The sequence below is a fragment of the Diplotaxodon limnothrissa genome, linkage group LG7 (genome assembly GCF_057381915.1).
Source record: "Diplotaxodon limnothrissa isolate DT_005_m linkage group LG7, D_limnothrissa_male_GT1.1, whole genome shotgun sequence".
NCBI classification, from domain to species: domain Eukaryota; kingdom Metazoa; phylum Chordata; class Actinopteri; order Cichliformes; family Cichlidae; genus Diplotaxodon; species Diplotaxodon limnothrissa.
This window is the reverse complement of record NC_140602.1, coordinates 3795760-3813206: the sequence shown is the minus strand read 5'-3', so window position 1 is coordinate 3813206 and position 17447 is coordinate 3795760. Positions and strand designations below refer to the sequence as shown.

The window sequence follows — 17447 nt, the reverse complement described above, 5'->3', positions numbered from 1 at the left end:
TGTTCTTGCATGTGATGTTTAAAAGATGACAAGCATACCCCACAAAACAAGACTGTGTGAGAACAAGCAGTACCAGAAACAACCTGCAGATCACCTCCACTGCAGGTTAACAAGTTCAGCAGTCCTGTGTGGGGACAAAGTAAACAGCCTCATTGAAACGAAAGCCTTCCAAATTCAGGTTAATGAAATGAGTTGTGTGGTGGATGAGGTGGGAAATAAAAAATAAAAGTATCCGTGATTGATTCTTTTCACTTTATTTCAGTACGTTATTCATACAAAATAATCTGTACAAAGGCTAAAATAGGTCATAATTTTTTTTTTTGCATAGAAGGAACAGTGATGGAAAAACAAAAAGCCCGGGTGGAATGGCACAATAAACTCCACTCACTATCGCACACAGGCCCGATAACAATTAGGTTAAAAGGAGGGGATCAAGCTGCACACAAAAATACTGAGCTTTTCACTCCGCGCTGTTGAAGCGTGAGACAAATTGGCAATGGTTCCCACTTTCATCATCTTCACTTTGTTCTTTAGAAAAAGAACCTCTTCTTGACTGGCTCACCACCATTAGCTCATCTCAGCATCTTTAGGACAACAGTCCCTCAGGTTTTGTTATGCTTTTTTTTTTTTTTTAAAAAGAGCCCATTTTCAGACAGGGATTGTATACACAGAACACTTCATGTATCATGGGATCTGCTGACGCCACTTTGCTCTTCATGCCGAGTCTTCCACTCCACCCCCCAAACCCCACAAACAAATTCTGAATCAAATCTAATTGACGGCAACATAAAAAGGGAATCCGAAGCATCAAGTCATTAGACAAGAAAGGCAATAAGCGTACTGTACCGAGAGATTTTTTCTGACACTCTTTCCTTTATTTAAAAAATAGTTGATTTAGCGAGTAAAGAGAAAGTAGTGCACCAGCTAGTATAGATATTCAGAGTGCTTTCACGTGTAGCAGAAAACTCCACAGGACAAGGCTGGCAGGTATCAGATAGTGCCACCCAGCAGAACACAACATCAAACACACCATTTCTAGAGCATACATTTCCACTGCTCACATATTCAGCTTCAGCACAGGGGAAGGATTAGGAGCAGATTACAGAAATAATATGTCGAAGGTGGCAAAAAATGATTCTGACACACACACAAAACGAAAGGAAACAACAACAAAAAACAGTTTTTATGTTCAGAATTTTTCACAGCAGACGAAACCCAATTACTGCATGTGCATCCTTCCTTCACCATTTCCGTGGCTTACTGGGAGTGCTTCCTTGGATGAGACGGAATATTTTATACTCCTTCAAAAAAATCAATAAAAAAAAAAAAGAAATCATGTTTTACTAAAAGACGAAAATGCAGTCAAAAATATATGAGGACTGTACTGACGCAAACACAAATTTACTGAACATTTACACCGCTCTCGTGCTTGAAGCGAAAACAGAGGCAGGAAATCTGGCAGACATAAAAAGTGGATAACATACAGTACAAGTGTCTGTAAGTGAGCATAAAAAGGGCACGGGCTGTCAGAAAACCAGCCTGTTGATGTGAATGTTAGGCGAAGTGGCAGAGGTATAACAGTAAGTTACATCACTTGTAAAATGGGCATATTTACAGTGAGCTGATACACTGGAGCGAGATGAACTCTGTTGTACAGTCGTCTAACAGTTCATGCTCTAAGAGTACAGAATGGGTCCTGCACTGGCAGTTTGAAGAGATACTGCAGATTATAGCTGCGCGTCCAATTCAATTTAATTTGATCCTAATACAAAGAAGCACAACGACAAAAGCGCAGTATGTCTTTTGTGGACTTTGCCTGATACTATATGCCAGATTTTCCTTCTATTTGTTCTACGTTAATTGCTTTAACCGCCTGCATCGCTGAAACACAGAAAAGGCATTTTTGCATGTTGTAGAGGAACACTGCAAAGACTAATCCTCTAGGAAAAAATGCTTAATGATGTCATGTACTCAAAGTGAACTACAAATGGGGGGAAAGCCAATAAAAACAGAACCTACAACAAGAAAATCAACAGCATATTGTATAAAAACAAACATTTAAACAGCAGAAAAGTGTACAAAACGAACATAATTAAACAGCCGCCCCCCTTGTTAAAATGGCATTCATCCCCGCATATTACAAACACAATGTAACATTGACATAATCATGGAAAATGGGGTAAGGATTTTACACAGAGAAGAAAATGTCGCCCCAGTCAGATCAGCCGAGAGCAAACAGGGGAGGTCAGGCTGAGGCTCTGACCTCCCAACGGATTTGCTTTATTCCCACTATTCTGCATTCTTGTATTTGTGTTACATGTGCGGCTATCTCGGGTTTCCTTTGAACCTTTTTTTTTTGCAGTAAGGATACAGCACAGCCTCATTTGCCAAACTGTTTTGAGCTATTCCTCCGCTAACCCGTCTCAGGTACCTTACGAGTGCTTTAAGGGGTCCAAACCACATTGCCAGTTACTGAATAGCGCCAGGTGTCTGCAGAGTGAGGCAGTAAGTAAGGGATGTGTTGAGTTTGTGGAGGCAGCCGAGCAGAGGAAACGCGATCGCTCGTGCCTGCACTGTACATCAGCAGCTGTTTCCCCCATGGACACAACAGGAAGAGTTGGAGCATATGGGGGCAGACAGTGTATCACAGCCAGCAGGGTCACTGCACAAAACAGCACAAATTTGTTGCTTCCTGTTGCAAGAATTCCCCTTTCTCTTCCTAAAACTCTCCCTTAAATGAAGAAATCATCAGACTAATTTTTCCTAAAATGCCAACAATGACTTCAGGAGATACTCTGAAGCATCTCACATCAAGGGGGCACGTGAGTAAATGAGTGGCTTATTTTCTTTGTTAGTTCAGGTAGCAGGAATAGACAGTACTTCATTGATGCGTCATTCAAAGCAATAAATTTAATTGCAGCTATAATGTAGGAAACAATTTAGAACGCAACCACTTGTAAAAGTTTAATTGGCAGCTTCCCTGGTAGCCAAGCTCAGCTCTACTGGTTACACATGAGCAGGCGATATAGGCTATAAATGGGAGACTTGACTTAACTAGGTGGTAAAACACAATCCTAAATTCCTCTCGTGCAAGTACAGTACTCTGCATCATAAAGATTCCACAATTCCAAGGTTATATGAGCTTTTACTGTGTTCTGAAAGAGTTGCTACTGAATTGAAGTCCAACCAACTTGCAGGAATCTACAAACTGAATCGGCTTGAATGGATGAGATGAAGAGAAACAGGGCATAGTGGCAAACATGACAATACAGGTCAACGGTTCAGTAACAGAAATTCAAAATAAAGATGGTAAAGACGCAACTGTGGTAAAATATCAGCTTAAATAGACAATTTCTTTAAAATCTTCCCTCTGTAGTAAAAACCTTTGTGCAAAACAATCTGCTAACATTCTGTTACAAATGTTTTGTAATTATTGGCCGGCTTATTTACTGCTATTTTTTGTTCTTGATTAAAATATAGCAATCTTCCCACATCTCTAATTGCACTTGCTTTGGAAAGCACTATGTCACAACTGAATACAACCTTATGATTCCAAAAGCTACAGTGATCCTTTGACAGTAAGCGAGGTCTTTATTCCACTGTTTCTTTGGAGATTTTGAAGCCTAGAGCAGACACACCGGAGGGCATTTTTTGAAGTCGCCACAGCAGATGGAATATTTTCAGTCTCCAGGAGGAAGGCTGGCACTCTGGCCCCCTGCAGTGAATGTAGATGTAAACAGACATAAACTGATGTGTCCTACAGGGCATGTTGCCATACATATCAGTCTGAGCTTTGATCTGGCAACACTCTCACACTCCCATCTCGCCCCACCTCTGGTTGCTGCGAGAAAATGAAGCCTACGTAAAATTGAAGGGGGTTGCAAACCGGAGGTGTAAACGTGTGATGAGCAGGAATGTCAGCAGAAGCACTGGATGGAGCATGAAACTCATTGCTGCCTGACACGGAGAAAGAAAATTAGAGTGAAAAAGAAAAGATAGAGGCAGGGTTGAGTTGCAAGCCGCCGAGAGAAAGCACGAGGAGTGCGGTGTGAATGGATGAGATCTTCAGTACAGAAAGGCTAGAGCCACCTCTGTTAACGCTATTGATGGCCGAAACGAGACAGCGTGTCTGCTCGGTTTTTGCTCCATCCTGCCCTTGATTCTAAGTGTTTCTCAGTGGGTTTTTTCTCCTCTGCAGCTTGAACTGTGTGATAAAATGCATGCGCGTACACAACCCAGTCTGCTTTCTCAAAGGGGGGACTTTATCACCTAGATCTCTACAGCTGACAGTGCTGCTGGAGCCCTAATAAACAGCCATTTTACATCATTTATATTGTCTAACAGGGAACGGGTACGCTGCTGCGTGGCAGCACAAAATGCATGTGTGCGAGTTTGTTCGCAGACAAATGTTTGGTGTAAAATGAATCCACCGATGACTCCTCGTGCTTACGCGATGCTCCTCCATGAAGCTCATTTCACCTAAACCTCTGCATCCTTACGTGCCTTTGCCCGTCTGCAGCAATGTTACCTCAAAACCAATCCCACACACATACCCACACACACATTGCACCGATCTGTTCGACACTTACATTCCACAGGATGATATACTTACAAAAGCAAATCCAACAAGAAAACAATACGTTTAAAATAAAAATAATAACAACGGTCATTTCATTGATAAATCAGTGAAGTAGAAAACTAGCATGCCATGTTGGATCTTTTTCATTTACAAGGGGAAAAAAACAGGGCTAGAATTTAATAAGCATGAAGAAAAAAAACTCCACATGAGGTGGAGGGTTTTGTCACTTTCGTGGGTTTTTTCGCCCTGTGGGGCTGTTTGGGCATTTGTAAAGTCTTCATTGTCTCAAAGTCTGTCTTTCCCTCCAGCAATTGGTTAGTTCAAGCCAAAGAAGAACAGAAAAAGCCAAAAAACAAGTGTACTCAAGAGAAGGGACAACATATGGGATTCTCTTCCTTGCCAAAAGTAGGTGCCTCTTCTCTTCCAGTTGTGTTACTCTTTGGCAAAATGAATGGTGAGAGGAGACAGCAGGACAGAGCAGCTGGAATCTGTACAGACGATCTGAGAAGGGGGAAAAGGATGCTCTAAAGAGGGAAAGCATGGATGTATGTTTGAATCAGAGTCTTTATCCCATCAAGCACTGGGGCTCCTCTCCATTTGGTGCTTGTCCCAAGGCTAAGCGTCATACTTCTTTCCCGTTCTGTGAATGTGGTGGAACAATGTCATGGAGAATGCCATGCCCAGGAGCTGTGGAGGAAAACAAGGAGATCGTGAACACATGCTCGTGTCTGTCTATAGTATCTATTTATGTGTAATATATGTGCAGGTGTGTCCGTGTGGTCTATTTATGTTGATGCCTTGGGCTGCGTTTCTGATGCACAATGAATCGTGTGCTGAATCATGAACACATTTTAGTTCAGTTTCTTTTTCTCAGATGGCCTTCAAATGGAAGCTCTGGAATCTTTGTGATGGCAAAATGTACAGTGTGTGCAAGCATTAAGCCAGTGAAGTAAATTGAGATGCCATTGAATCAAAGTAGCCAGCTATGTCTTTGAAGTTTCCATTACCGCTGATACTTCCACATCAAACACAGTCGCAAGGCTGATCCTAAAACCATTATCTGGCAAAGTTGTGATGACAGGGAAACTGAAAAATACTGAATGCTGCATAGTTTTTAATAAAAAAAGAAATGTGGACTCCACTGGGGATCCCTATGGTCTGTGATTAGCTGGGGAAAGCTGCTGATTCGCTTTTGGTTTCACTCAAAACCTAATTCGCAGAGCGGCTTCAGAGAAAATGCCACCTTAAACTGGCGTCAATCCAAAAAAAAGTGCCATTTTAGGTAAACATCCAGCTGAGACGGAATTAGGACAGATGAAAAAGTGCTTCAGAGCCAACCCAATTATTTACATCTGAGCTCATCTGTCTCTGACAGAAAGTTTCTGCTGTCTGCTTCATTCAGTCTGAGAGACAGGATGACAGTTGCTCCTGAAGGATGCTTTAAAGCTCAATCACAGATTCCTGCTTAAAATGTGGAAATATTTCTGGGATTTCTGAAGCATTGTGGATAAACACACACCGTACATACCATATTTTCCGCACTATAAGGAGCACTTAAAATCCTTTAATTTTATCAAAAGTCAACAGTGTGCTTTATAATCCGGTGTGCCTTATGTATCAGAATCAGAATCAGAATACTTTATTGATCCCTAGGGGAAATTATTAAATTCTGGTTGTGCTTACTGATCTCGAACCAATTTTATGCGGTACACGGTGCTCAAAAATCTGTCAAAAATGTTTCAGTACGACTTTGGTAAGCTATGAAGCCGCGCAGCTTGATGGATTGTTGGAGCATTATGGCTGCTGTAGTCAGGAGCCTCGCGGACTCGGTGTAATCTGGGTCCAAAAATCTGTCAACTTCAGGTCCCAAAGTCAAACGAGCACTGCGGCATCACTGAGAGTTAAAAACTGTCTAAATTCTTTCATCTTTAATAAAATGATCAGTGTTGTTGCTTTACCAGGTGTAACAATTACGTTTAACATCCAGGCATCCATGAAAACAGAATTAGTTACATTTAACAGAGTTAGAAGTTAGCAGGAAGTTAGCTCGCTAGCTTCCACCTAAACCTGATATTGCATGTTCTGAATAAGAGATTTCTGAAACAAATTCAAACGTACAGCTCTGCTATCACTTCCAACATAAATGAAGACAGAAAACTAAACAGCAGTGACGTTTGTAGGGTTACTGAAGTTGGGCTAGCTGGTATATAATGATGCGCTACGTGATCGCTAGTGACACAGCTATGTTAGCATAGCATAAACACAGTGAAGCTAACTTTTTTTACACTCGATAAAAGTTAACATGAGAGTTCCCGATGGTTAGGGACAAATGCAATCACATGGCAGGATGCTGTAAACAGACCAAACTTCAGTCAGGAGAACAACTGAGATAATCCATCCACAATATTAGGTTAGTCATTAATATACCGCAACAACATGGGAATAGAGCAGCTGCCAGAGAATTCAACAATTGTACGGAAGTGGAGGAAGCAAGAAGAATGAGCAGAGTAAAGTTTGACTTATCTGACTGTTTTGTTTCGCTTAATGTGCCTTATGGTCCGAAAAATACGGTACTAGCTTTTGACAAAGTTTGTTATTTACAGCATGTTTCTGGTCCCAAATCATTAAAAAACAAAAACAAAATAACATTATGGGACATTAGCTTTATTTATGATGCTCTTCATTGTCACGTCTGCAAATATTTCCCAACTTTACCTCTGGTTTGGCCTGAATCAGAGGAGGATGTGTGTGCGCCCAGAAGTCTCAGTGTTCTGCACATGCCTGATGTGCGTTTGGAGGAGAATGTGAAATTTAACAAATTCTTCAGAGCATAGTGTGGTCATATATAATGCACACATTTCTCTGATGTGACTGTGCAAGAGCTACCCCTCCCTGAGGACATTATTACGTGCAGAATCATACAAAACTCAACAGGGAGATTTGCCTTCCTTGGTGAGGACACCTTGCTCTGAATGAACCATGAATTCATGCATTAGCAAAGTGAAGCCTTGTCCTGCGTGCACGCAGTCACAGACATATCAGGCTAGGCAGAAAGAAAATATTGAAAAACAAGTCTTCACAGCATCAAAAATAAAATCAAGGGCACGGACATACAAAATGAACTGTACATCTGAGAAATCTGTGTCAAATATCATCATCTATGTGAAATGTAAATATTGTACCGAAAGGTTTCATGGGCCGAGATATTAAAATATTCTGCACTTGTCATGCACCTTGGCAGCAGAAGAAGTGAAAAGGATTGGAGGGTAAGGTGCAGTCAGAGATGTCGGGTGTTGTTAGGGTTGCCAACTCCCTGAAAAATAAATAAGGGACACCTCGTGGCCAGGACCGGGCGACCCAGTTGTCTTCACCCTTCCCAGTGTGGTGAATTTTCTAGCTCTTTTTTTGTGTGTGAAATTATTTTTTTAACCATTTGACTTGAAGTTGATTTAAGTAGATGCATATTCTATTCTTTGTGATATCAACACATGTGAAACAAATGATCATTTAGCTATTTATTTTTAGCTCAAAATGACAACATTAACACAATAAAACAGGTCTCTTTCTTAAACAGAAGCCTGTCATGCTTAACTTTTGAGAATATAAGTAAATCTTTCTTTAAAAGAACTCTGTCCTGCTTAACTTAAAATAATAGAAAACAATAGAAAGAAAAATATTCTTGTAACAGTGCCAAGCTGGTCAAGAAGGCTCACCAGCGCCTCTTCTTCTTGAGGACTCTGAGGAAGAACCACCTGTCCTCAGACATCCTGGTGAACTTCTATCGCTGCACCATCGAGAGCATCCTGACCAACTGTATAACAGTCTGGTACGGGAACTGCTCTGCCTCGGACCGGAAGGCGTTGCAGAGGGTCGTGAAAACTGCCCAGCGCATCGCCGGAGCACCACTTCCTGCCATAAAAGACATCTACAGGAAGTGGTGTCTGAAAAGGGCTGGGAAAATCATCAAAGACCCCAGTCACCCATCACATGGACTCTTCACCCTCCTGCCCTCTGGGAGGCGCCACAGGAGCCTCCGGACTAAGACCACCAGGTACCGGAACAGCTTCTTCCCCACAGCTGTCAGACTCCTGAACTCTGCCTCCTGACATCTGACCCACGTTAAACTCATGGACTGAACATACACACACCCACAATGGACAACTGTACCCTCAAACACAATAATAACATGGAGTGAACCACCACTCACAACCACTAGCACTTTATATAGCCTCTGTAGAAACTATCTACACCCTCACTTATCTTAACTGCACTACTGTATAGCTCTGTGTAAATAATCATTCTGTACATTCGATAATCTTTAATCCTACAACTGTTTACAACTTGCATAGTTCCCATTTCTGTATAGCTGTATATCCCAGATTCTGTAAAGTTATTTATTTCATATTCTGTATAGTTTTTCATATTTATATCCTGTTCATAGCCTGTACATACTTATAGTTATAGAATATTCACAACATACTTCATACCGTGTACATTATAACATACCATAATAGACCCATTTCTGTAATATACTTACATATCTATATTATTACTAATATATATTGTAATATATCTATATCACTAAAGCACTTCTGGATGGATGCAAACTGCATTTCGTTGCCCTGTACCTGTGCATGTGCAATGACAATAAAGTTGAATTCTATTCTATTCTATTTAGTGCATTTAGTACAATTGGCTTCAGCTGAGGTATTATTTCAGCTTTTCTAATGCTAATCAGCTGCTCCTGTTTGTAAACCCACTTGTTCCCATGATTACGCATCATAACTCATCATCATTATTCACCTATGTATTACTTTTATGTATTAGTGATCTATTTGTTGTAATCATCTATCCTTGCAGTTGTTTATTACACAAAATAAATTATATTATCACACTTCTGGCCACATAGCGCTGATATTCACTGCACATGCCCATATTAACTTTTTCCAGCCAGGTGTTTTCCTTTTCCCATTCTTCCCTTTCTCTGAGGGAAACAAACATTGCTGCTCTAATGCTGGGCTTACACTGTGCGGTTTTAGGCCCATTTTGAGCCGATTTTTGAGTGATCGGACCGATTTTGGCCTTCATCGTGCGTCGTGTAGTATACGTGGGGTAACGAGAAGTGATTAACACCTCACGACCAGCTCCCGATCATCAATCGCTCGTGAGGGTGTCACCGCAGCTGCTCACGCGCAAACACGTAAACGTCGGTGAAAAAGACGGCGCAGCACGGCAGTGCAGCGTGTGATCTGGACACAAGCGATGGAGGCACAACTTGTAGAACTTTGGAAAGCTCATCCGAGCCTTTTCGATGTGGCCTCACAAAATTATCACGACCACAACAACCGTGAAAACAGTTGGATTTACACTGCTGCTCAATCACAGCTGCCTGATCAATGTTTTTCATTAGCAATTTAGCAAAGTTGATGGTGGTGGTGTGTCTGTGTGAGTGAAAGACAGAGAGAGAGAGCGACAGATTTTCTGTTATAACCTTCATTTTATGGCGGGGGTAACTACTTTGGCACAACAGCGGCACAGTGTGAGCACTCAGGTCGCATCAGAGCATCGGGCGGTACAGTGTGAGAGTACATCGTGACCTATGAACTTCTAACCCCTGTGAGTCAATCGTGCAGTTTGAGCAGGAGCTGAATAACGTGACTGAAAAAAATCGCACAGTGTTTGCCCAGCTTTAGGTGTACTGTCGTCCGAGACTTGCACCGCAGTGTCGGCGTTTGTTTCCCTGTTGGCCATGCTTCTTGTTGTGGTCACCTGTTGTCTTCCGGTATTTTCTCCGAAAGCGACCTTTCCTCGACCAATGAGATGAGCGGTAATCTGAATTGTCATACTCGAATTGTCATAAGTGTGCTGTCAGCTCATTGGTCACAAAGCAGGAGAGGGGCTGGGAATTATGTTTTCAAACAAGGCGTTAATTCCATAAACATTTATAGACTACTTTTGGTTCTCACTGTATTACGGGACAAAGTGCGTCCCTTATTAGCTCAATACGGGACGTGTACTTTTGTTTCGAAATACGGGACGATTCCGTATTTTAAGGGACGGTTGGCAACCCTAGGTGTTGTAGATTAAACGGAAAAAAGGTGCACCAGACAGCTATTGCCACAGAGGATGATTCAGGAAAAAGACCAGATCTCTGCTGGATCTTATAGTGAATTTACAAAGTCAAGGGAGTGTGAAAACATTCTCTCAAGAAGGTGCAAATTGAAGCAAGGACCCCTGACAGTAGGGCTGTGCGATATGACCAAAATCTCATATCCCGATATAAGAATTCTATCGTCCGATAACGATATAAATCACAAAAATGTAACATTTTCTGTAAATTCTGTGAATCTCGGGCAGCTCGACTTGCGGGAAGGGTTTCCAGCTGCGCGTCATGTAGCTGGAGTCGAGTGTTTTAACCGATGCATGAAACTATTTTTAAACATAAGTTGTAAAGGCCGCCGTTTTCTTTGTGAGTATTTATTACACGGCGTGCTGCGGGGAAAAGCCTGTTCTAACGTTTGAGTCTGAGGTTTATTTTTTTAGCACCTGGCGGCTCTTTTATACTTCTCATCCGTAAATAATCTGCTCTTTCACGTGATTCAGTTAATTTTGAAAAGTCTCAACAGGATCTTGAGCTTTATTGTGAAAGGTTTATGTGGAACATAAACAAGCGGACACGCGATGCTGTTACCGTCGCTGTTGCTAACGACAACGCATAAAAACAGGCGCTTGTCCGTCAGTAGTGTGGTTATATTAAATATAAGAGAAAGAGAAAACTTTAAGAAATTAATATAGCCACTACAGTGACCATCAAAACCATGAAAAAATATTACCATAAACAGTTTATTTTGTGACACCATGAAACAAACGATAGCGTCAAATAAAACGATAGACGTTTTTATATCGCCGTCCGATATATATCGTTATATCGAACAGCCCTACCTGACAGGTTGCCGGTAGTGGCATATACAGACAGTCTAGCATTCACACTAACTTTCAGTTGTTACATGCGTGCATGAACTCATATTGTTGTCCACCATGCTCACACAGGTTTCTGTGCAGTTAGCTGTGCTGGCTACCTAGCGCTATCACCGCTTCTGTTGAAACACTGGCTAACCGGAGTGAAAAAAACAAAACAAAAGACGTAATACAAAAAAGTCTTGCAGTCAAAATTTGCACAAATACGGTTAAAAAAAAAAAGGTTCCCCGTTGTTCTGTGAGTAGACACTTTTAGAGTGCAATCTCAAAGTAAGTGGAAATACTACATCCTGAAGAGACACTGAGATAAAGAGGGATACATCTGAAGCAAAGTTTAGTAGCAAAAGACAAACAGAAGCGCCAGTGGAATTTCTACCACCACTTGCTACAGAGCCTTTAATCTGCGACTCTATATTCAGCATCTCTGCTCTCCTGTCGTCTCATAGCTCCTTATATCATTCTCGGCACAAAGCCACTTCACACATGATCAGGGTGCACAAGACAGGAGCTTCAATATTTCAGGATGTGCTGGAGCCCAGAATGCCCACTGAGCATTAACCTTTTAATTGTTTTCAATGTTGGCAAAAGACACAAAGCAGGACAAACAGGAAAGAGTTGTTTCTCACAAATCCTCCTACCTCCACTACCAAGATGACCATGCCTATGGTTCCCAGCAGATACTTATTGTCATCCAGCCATTCCTCCACTTTCTCAAAGCAGCCCTGAAAAAAGGAACAAAACCATGTTAAAATACCATTAAAATATACATTTTCAGTTTATGACACTGTAGTTGGAGCGATGGCTGCCCCCTGTTCAGTTACCCTAGAGAAAGCTCAATCATCTGGTTTGCAGTTTTCCCGCAAGAAAGCATTTCTTTAATGTGAGCTATACCGTAGGATGGATAACTAGCAGGTGAGTTATTAAACACAGCTGAGTTATTGTGAGCGATGACATTTATATGCAGACGTATGGGACACATAAGCCGACGTGCGCACTAATCGTATGCTTAAATACATTCCCACCTGGGTTCATTCAAAGGCTACTCATTGGCAGGGATATAACGCGACACACTTAAGGGCGGTTTCAGCAGCAAAGCTGTGCCCCTGCTGGTCTGTGGTTGCTGAGGCAGCATGTAAAGTTAACTACAAAGCGTGTGGCCATCTCCTCTGGGCAAGATTACACACAAGCTTTTAATGATGAGCTTTCCCAATGGGCCAGCTCAATGTCTGTCTTTTCTCATTTTGGCAATTATATTACAGCTTTTAATCCTCTACTTTGGACACGCTAACGAACCACATGCCAGACCAATAGCAGATTAGAGTAGCAATACGAGGGAAAACTGGTGAGCATTGTGCTACACGGTTTTGTGAGAAAAGAAGAGCTGTTGTCTCGAGAACAATAGAAAAATCCATTGGATTTAGGCAATAAGAGGAAAACTTTAAAGCGACTTTAAGTACCCACAAAGTGTTGGAAAAAACAACAGTGGATTAAAGCTGACAGATGCATGCCTCTTTTGAATTCGGGGAGCAGAAATTGGCAAGTATTGTATTTTAGAGCAACAAAAGTGTAATTTAAAGGCAATATGTTAGAGCACTTCAAATGTGGCGTTAAAAAGTAGGACGCTGTGGATCTAACTTCCCAATGCATCACGAGTTAATGGGAAGAAAAGTATCAACAACCCCCAACACGGAGCAATTGTTCACTCTGTAGTCACTTTGTGTTTTTGTTTTGCAGTCCCTTTCTTTCACTTTTCAGTATTTTTCTTGTTCCTCTTAATTTGTCTCTTCGCAGCTGTTCATCGGTATGCTTGTCCGCACCTCTCTGTAGTAGTTTTCCGCCTCGACTTGTTTCGTGTTGTTTTCCTGTTATGGACATTTTGCATTTTGAGTCTGTTGAAGTTTCTATGGTGGTTTTGTCTTTGTGGTTCTTTCACAGCTCTGCAGCTCTTTTGTTAATTTAAGCCAAAACCAAAAATGCACGAACAAAATCATTTCAAACCAAAACTTCTCGTACGCAAATCCTCGGTGAAGCACAACTGAACACTGCAACAACAGTGAGAAAACCTGTGATCACTAAGACGATGTAAGTATGCTGATTATTTTAAATTAGCCTAACTGTATGAGCATAGTCATAACATGACCTGTTAACAGTGCAACTTAATTTGTTAATGAGTTGGGAGTTAAGTGAGTTTGGGACCCATATGGAGAAGAATTGTCTAAAGCAGGGGTCTCAAACTCAAATGAGCCGTGGGCCACTTCTGGCACCGTCACCTCATTGGAGGCCACTTCAGTGTCCAAGTAGTACAAAAAAACAAACACGAAAACACCCACTAATATTTCCTAAAATGTAGTGTTTTGTTTGTTTTATTTAATTCCAAATATTGTGTAACAAGACAAAATTGCAAACATGAACACAATTTTTTCTCACTCTTAACTGTCTGAAGCCTTTCAGTTTCAGTTGTCATATGTAAGTTAGCACAGGGTCAACATTGCAGTGAAATGTATTTGACAAGCAGAAGACAGTCACTCAGCAGTGTAGTACAGTGTAGTACAGTAGTTTCATTGAACTACCAAATAAACAGCTCTTTCTGGCCAGACACGTGGAAGCACTTTTGCTACAATTTTGTTTGTATTTAACAAAATAAAAATGCAGACATAAGCGTACACATTAGTCTTTGATTGCAAGTGAAAATTGTTTTCTTTCTAAATAAATCTCTCCCTGAACTAATACAGCCCTCAACATGTTTGCACGCTCTTGTTACCTCGCTCAGGTCCGCGGCTCTGAAACGTGGTAAGGAGACTCTGGCTAATACTTTGGGCTCCATGTCGGCTCATGGAACGAGCTTTACTGTCTGGGTCAACTTTGCTAGCGAGAGACAGAGAGAGGCGTTGAAAGGCTGCTCCAGCAGAACTTTATTGTTTCGGAGGAAAACACGAACACGGTGTACAGTCGAGTCTTAATAGCTTACTGGGCTCGTCAGGCACTCTTTTAGGCTGCAGTGGTTATTTTTTATATTTACATGCTTCCATCTCCCGTTTCTGCTCGGTAGCGCCTCGTACTTTTCGACTTTCCTTTTTCCTCCCTCCCTCAGGCTCACACACAGCGGGAGGGGCGGTCCCACACGCTCTCCCTGCAGCAAGGACTACACCGCACATGAGGCTACAGTCTTAAAGGGCCATGCCTGTAACACTCTGTCATGTATTAAATCATTTTTTGTATAATAATTAAAAAAAAATTTTCTTCACATCAGTATGCGGGCCACAAGTAGAGGTGACGTGGGCCGCAAATGGCCCGCGGGCCGCGAGTTTTGGACCTCTGGTCTAAAGAATCGAAAAATACACTTTTTGAAAGCCCAGAGCACAGCTGCAGCAGTAATCAGGATGTACAAAAGAGCCATAGTAACACTAATCAGATCCACAGTGGCCCTCCACCTGAAACGCCACAGACAGCGCACTTCTTCCAAAGTACAGCTCTCAAAATCGGAAGAATAAGTGGTTCAATCTCACAAATGGAAATTAGAATTTTAGCTTAGAACATTGCTTAATGTCAGGCTCTATATACGTCATAAAAACCCCTCCTCACTCTTCTTCTTTGGCCTAAAACTGAAAGATTGAATGTTGCTAAAGAGCTGAAAAACAGCCTGATGAAGATTAGGATCACAAGATAAATTGGTTTGGCTGAGATGGGGATGATACACAGCGTGACGCTCGACTGATTGTAAATATGGTATCTAAAAGTTTCAAGGACACCGGATGGATGTTAGACAATGTCAGACAGGTATCTTAATTGTGTACTTGAGCACTGAGGAGTAAAAACACATTGAGAAGTGAAAAATATCAGGTGCTGGAGATGTTGGAGATTAAATGGACTTAGGAAAAAGGTGCACCGCAGACAGCTATTTTTATACAGCATGACTCAGGAACAGAGCAGAACTCTGTTTGGATCTTGTACTGAATTTACAAAACCAAGGGAGCAGAGAAGGACAGGGAAACATTTTCTCAGGAAAGGGCAAATTGAAATAAAGACTCCTAATACTGAGCCACCCCATCACAGGGGGAGCATTTATGAAAAGACAGACAACTGTTTTACAATGACATATTCATACCGCGGGGACGCTAAAACGATTTTGTTATGTAGATGCACCAGTCGAGACCTTTTTGCTATTCTGGTTGTCCACTGTGCTTACGTCCCTCCATAAAAGAAACAGGCCTGTGCAGCCTAAAAAGGCTTCAGTGTCAGTAAAAACTTCACATGTATATATTTTGTAGGCGCACTGAGACTGCAAGGCAAAACAAGATAAAAAGAAAGAGTCTGGCGGTAAAGTGAAAAAAGCAACCGGGGTTCCTGGTGAGAGCTGAGAGCACTCTGAGTTGTTGCAAAAACGCAGCATAAACAGTCTGCGCACACACACACACACACACACACACGAACACACACAGCCAGCCAGTTAATTGCTGGCTACCTCAAGTTAACGTCTGTTTCCGTTGGTACATTGGCTGACTCAAGCAAACGAACAGATTACACTTCAGCACTCAAAACTGCACAAACGTGGCAAAACAAGTTTGGCTTCGTTAAAGCAGTTTTAGAGCACATGTTCTAAGTAAATGGAAAACCTACTATGAGGAGAGACAGTAACAATACAAAGAGGGATAAATGGTACCAAAAAAGCACCACAGAACGACACAGGAAATCCTTCCTCCCCGTGACCGTCTCCCTGTGCAACTCCTCCATCTAACACACTGTAAACACTGCCCTGTTTGCACACGCTCTGCAGCTAAATACCAAATGACAAAGTTCAGTCAGAGTCAAATGTCAATCATATATATTCCACCTCTGTAATATCCTTTGTCAATATTCTTGATATTTATAACTGAGTGACTTGTATATATTAGTGCTCTTTCTTAAATTTGTAAACTCTGTAACATATTCAAATAGTTTAGTCTGTAATTGTTAAAGTCTTGGAGTAACCACATCATTTCCTTAAGGATTAATAAAGTATTCTGATTCAGCAGTTTTGGGCCCAGCATGTTTCCTATAATCTGGACAAGAATATTACGTGAATCATACAGAATACTTTCAGACTATCAGTTTTAAAAAGAGAAAAGTCAAGGCAAACTATACAGCCGAGATTAGGTAGAAAATGACTCTGTGTATCATTCATATCCTCCAAAACAAAAACTTAAATACAGTAAGTATATTCTGTGGAGTCTGTCATTGTAATACAGTAAATCTGTTAGTTTTGAATATTTTATAAAGAGCAGACACGTGACTCTTATACTTAAAAGCAAAAGCAAAAGACTGAGAAGCAAAACTCAACTCATCGGCGTCCAGGTCAACTCACCCTGTTCCAGAACATGTTGGTGGAGTTCCGCCCACAGTTCTGGTAATGCTCCTGGCAGCAGCGATCAGGAACTACTTTGTCCTTCAGGGCCTCGTGCCAGTCGGTGTATCCTATCACTCCACAGCATTTCCACTGTTAATGCCATACAAATGTCAGGTGGAAGATGAGTTAATGCTCTGTGTCCTCAGTGGCCCCAAAAAGCTCAAACAAACTTTAATTAAAAAATGTAATTGGTCACTTTCCTTTAAAGGACAGCAAAAAAGGACTGAAGTGTACTTGGACAGCCAGTTTGGGCTTTTAAGTTCACTCTAACGCCACAGCTACAAGCCAGGACATACATTAGCTGGAATATCTGAATAGATTTTAGTCATTTGTGCTTAAACATTCACACTAACGTTTCTCATATTGTAAATGCATGGCGTTACTTACCTCTGCCTGGATGATGTTCCAGGCATTTCGCAGGCCTATGTTGTTTTCTGAGTTGTACAGAGCCAGCCCATCCTTGAGATCCTGTTTGGCATTCTCACGCACCTGGAGAGGATAAAAGAA

General features: G+C 41.5%; 1 protein-coding gene across 2 annotated transcripts in view; it reads right to left on the bottom strand.

Moving 5' to 3' along the window:
- Positions 1-312: 312 nt before the first annotated feature.
- The window catches only part of tspan9a (tetraspanin 9a), a 205539-nt gene continuing 188404 nt past the window's right edge, over positions 313-17447 (bottom strand). For both annotated transcript variants that reach the window (XM_085359010.1, XM_085359009.1), the window contains 4 exons: positions 17328-17429; positions 16899-17030; positions 12196-12279; positions 313-5266 (listed from right to left, as the gene is read on the bottom strand). In XM_085359010.1, the coding sequence (XP_085215136.1) occupies positions 5195-5266; positions 12196-12279; positions 16899-17030; positions 17328-17429 (390 nt within the window). In that variant the 3' untranslated portion in view covers positions 313-5194. The remainder of the gene's footprint in view (positions 5267-12195; positions 12280-16898; positions 17031-17327; positions 17430-17447) is intronic.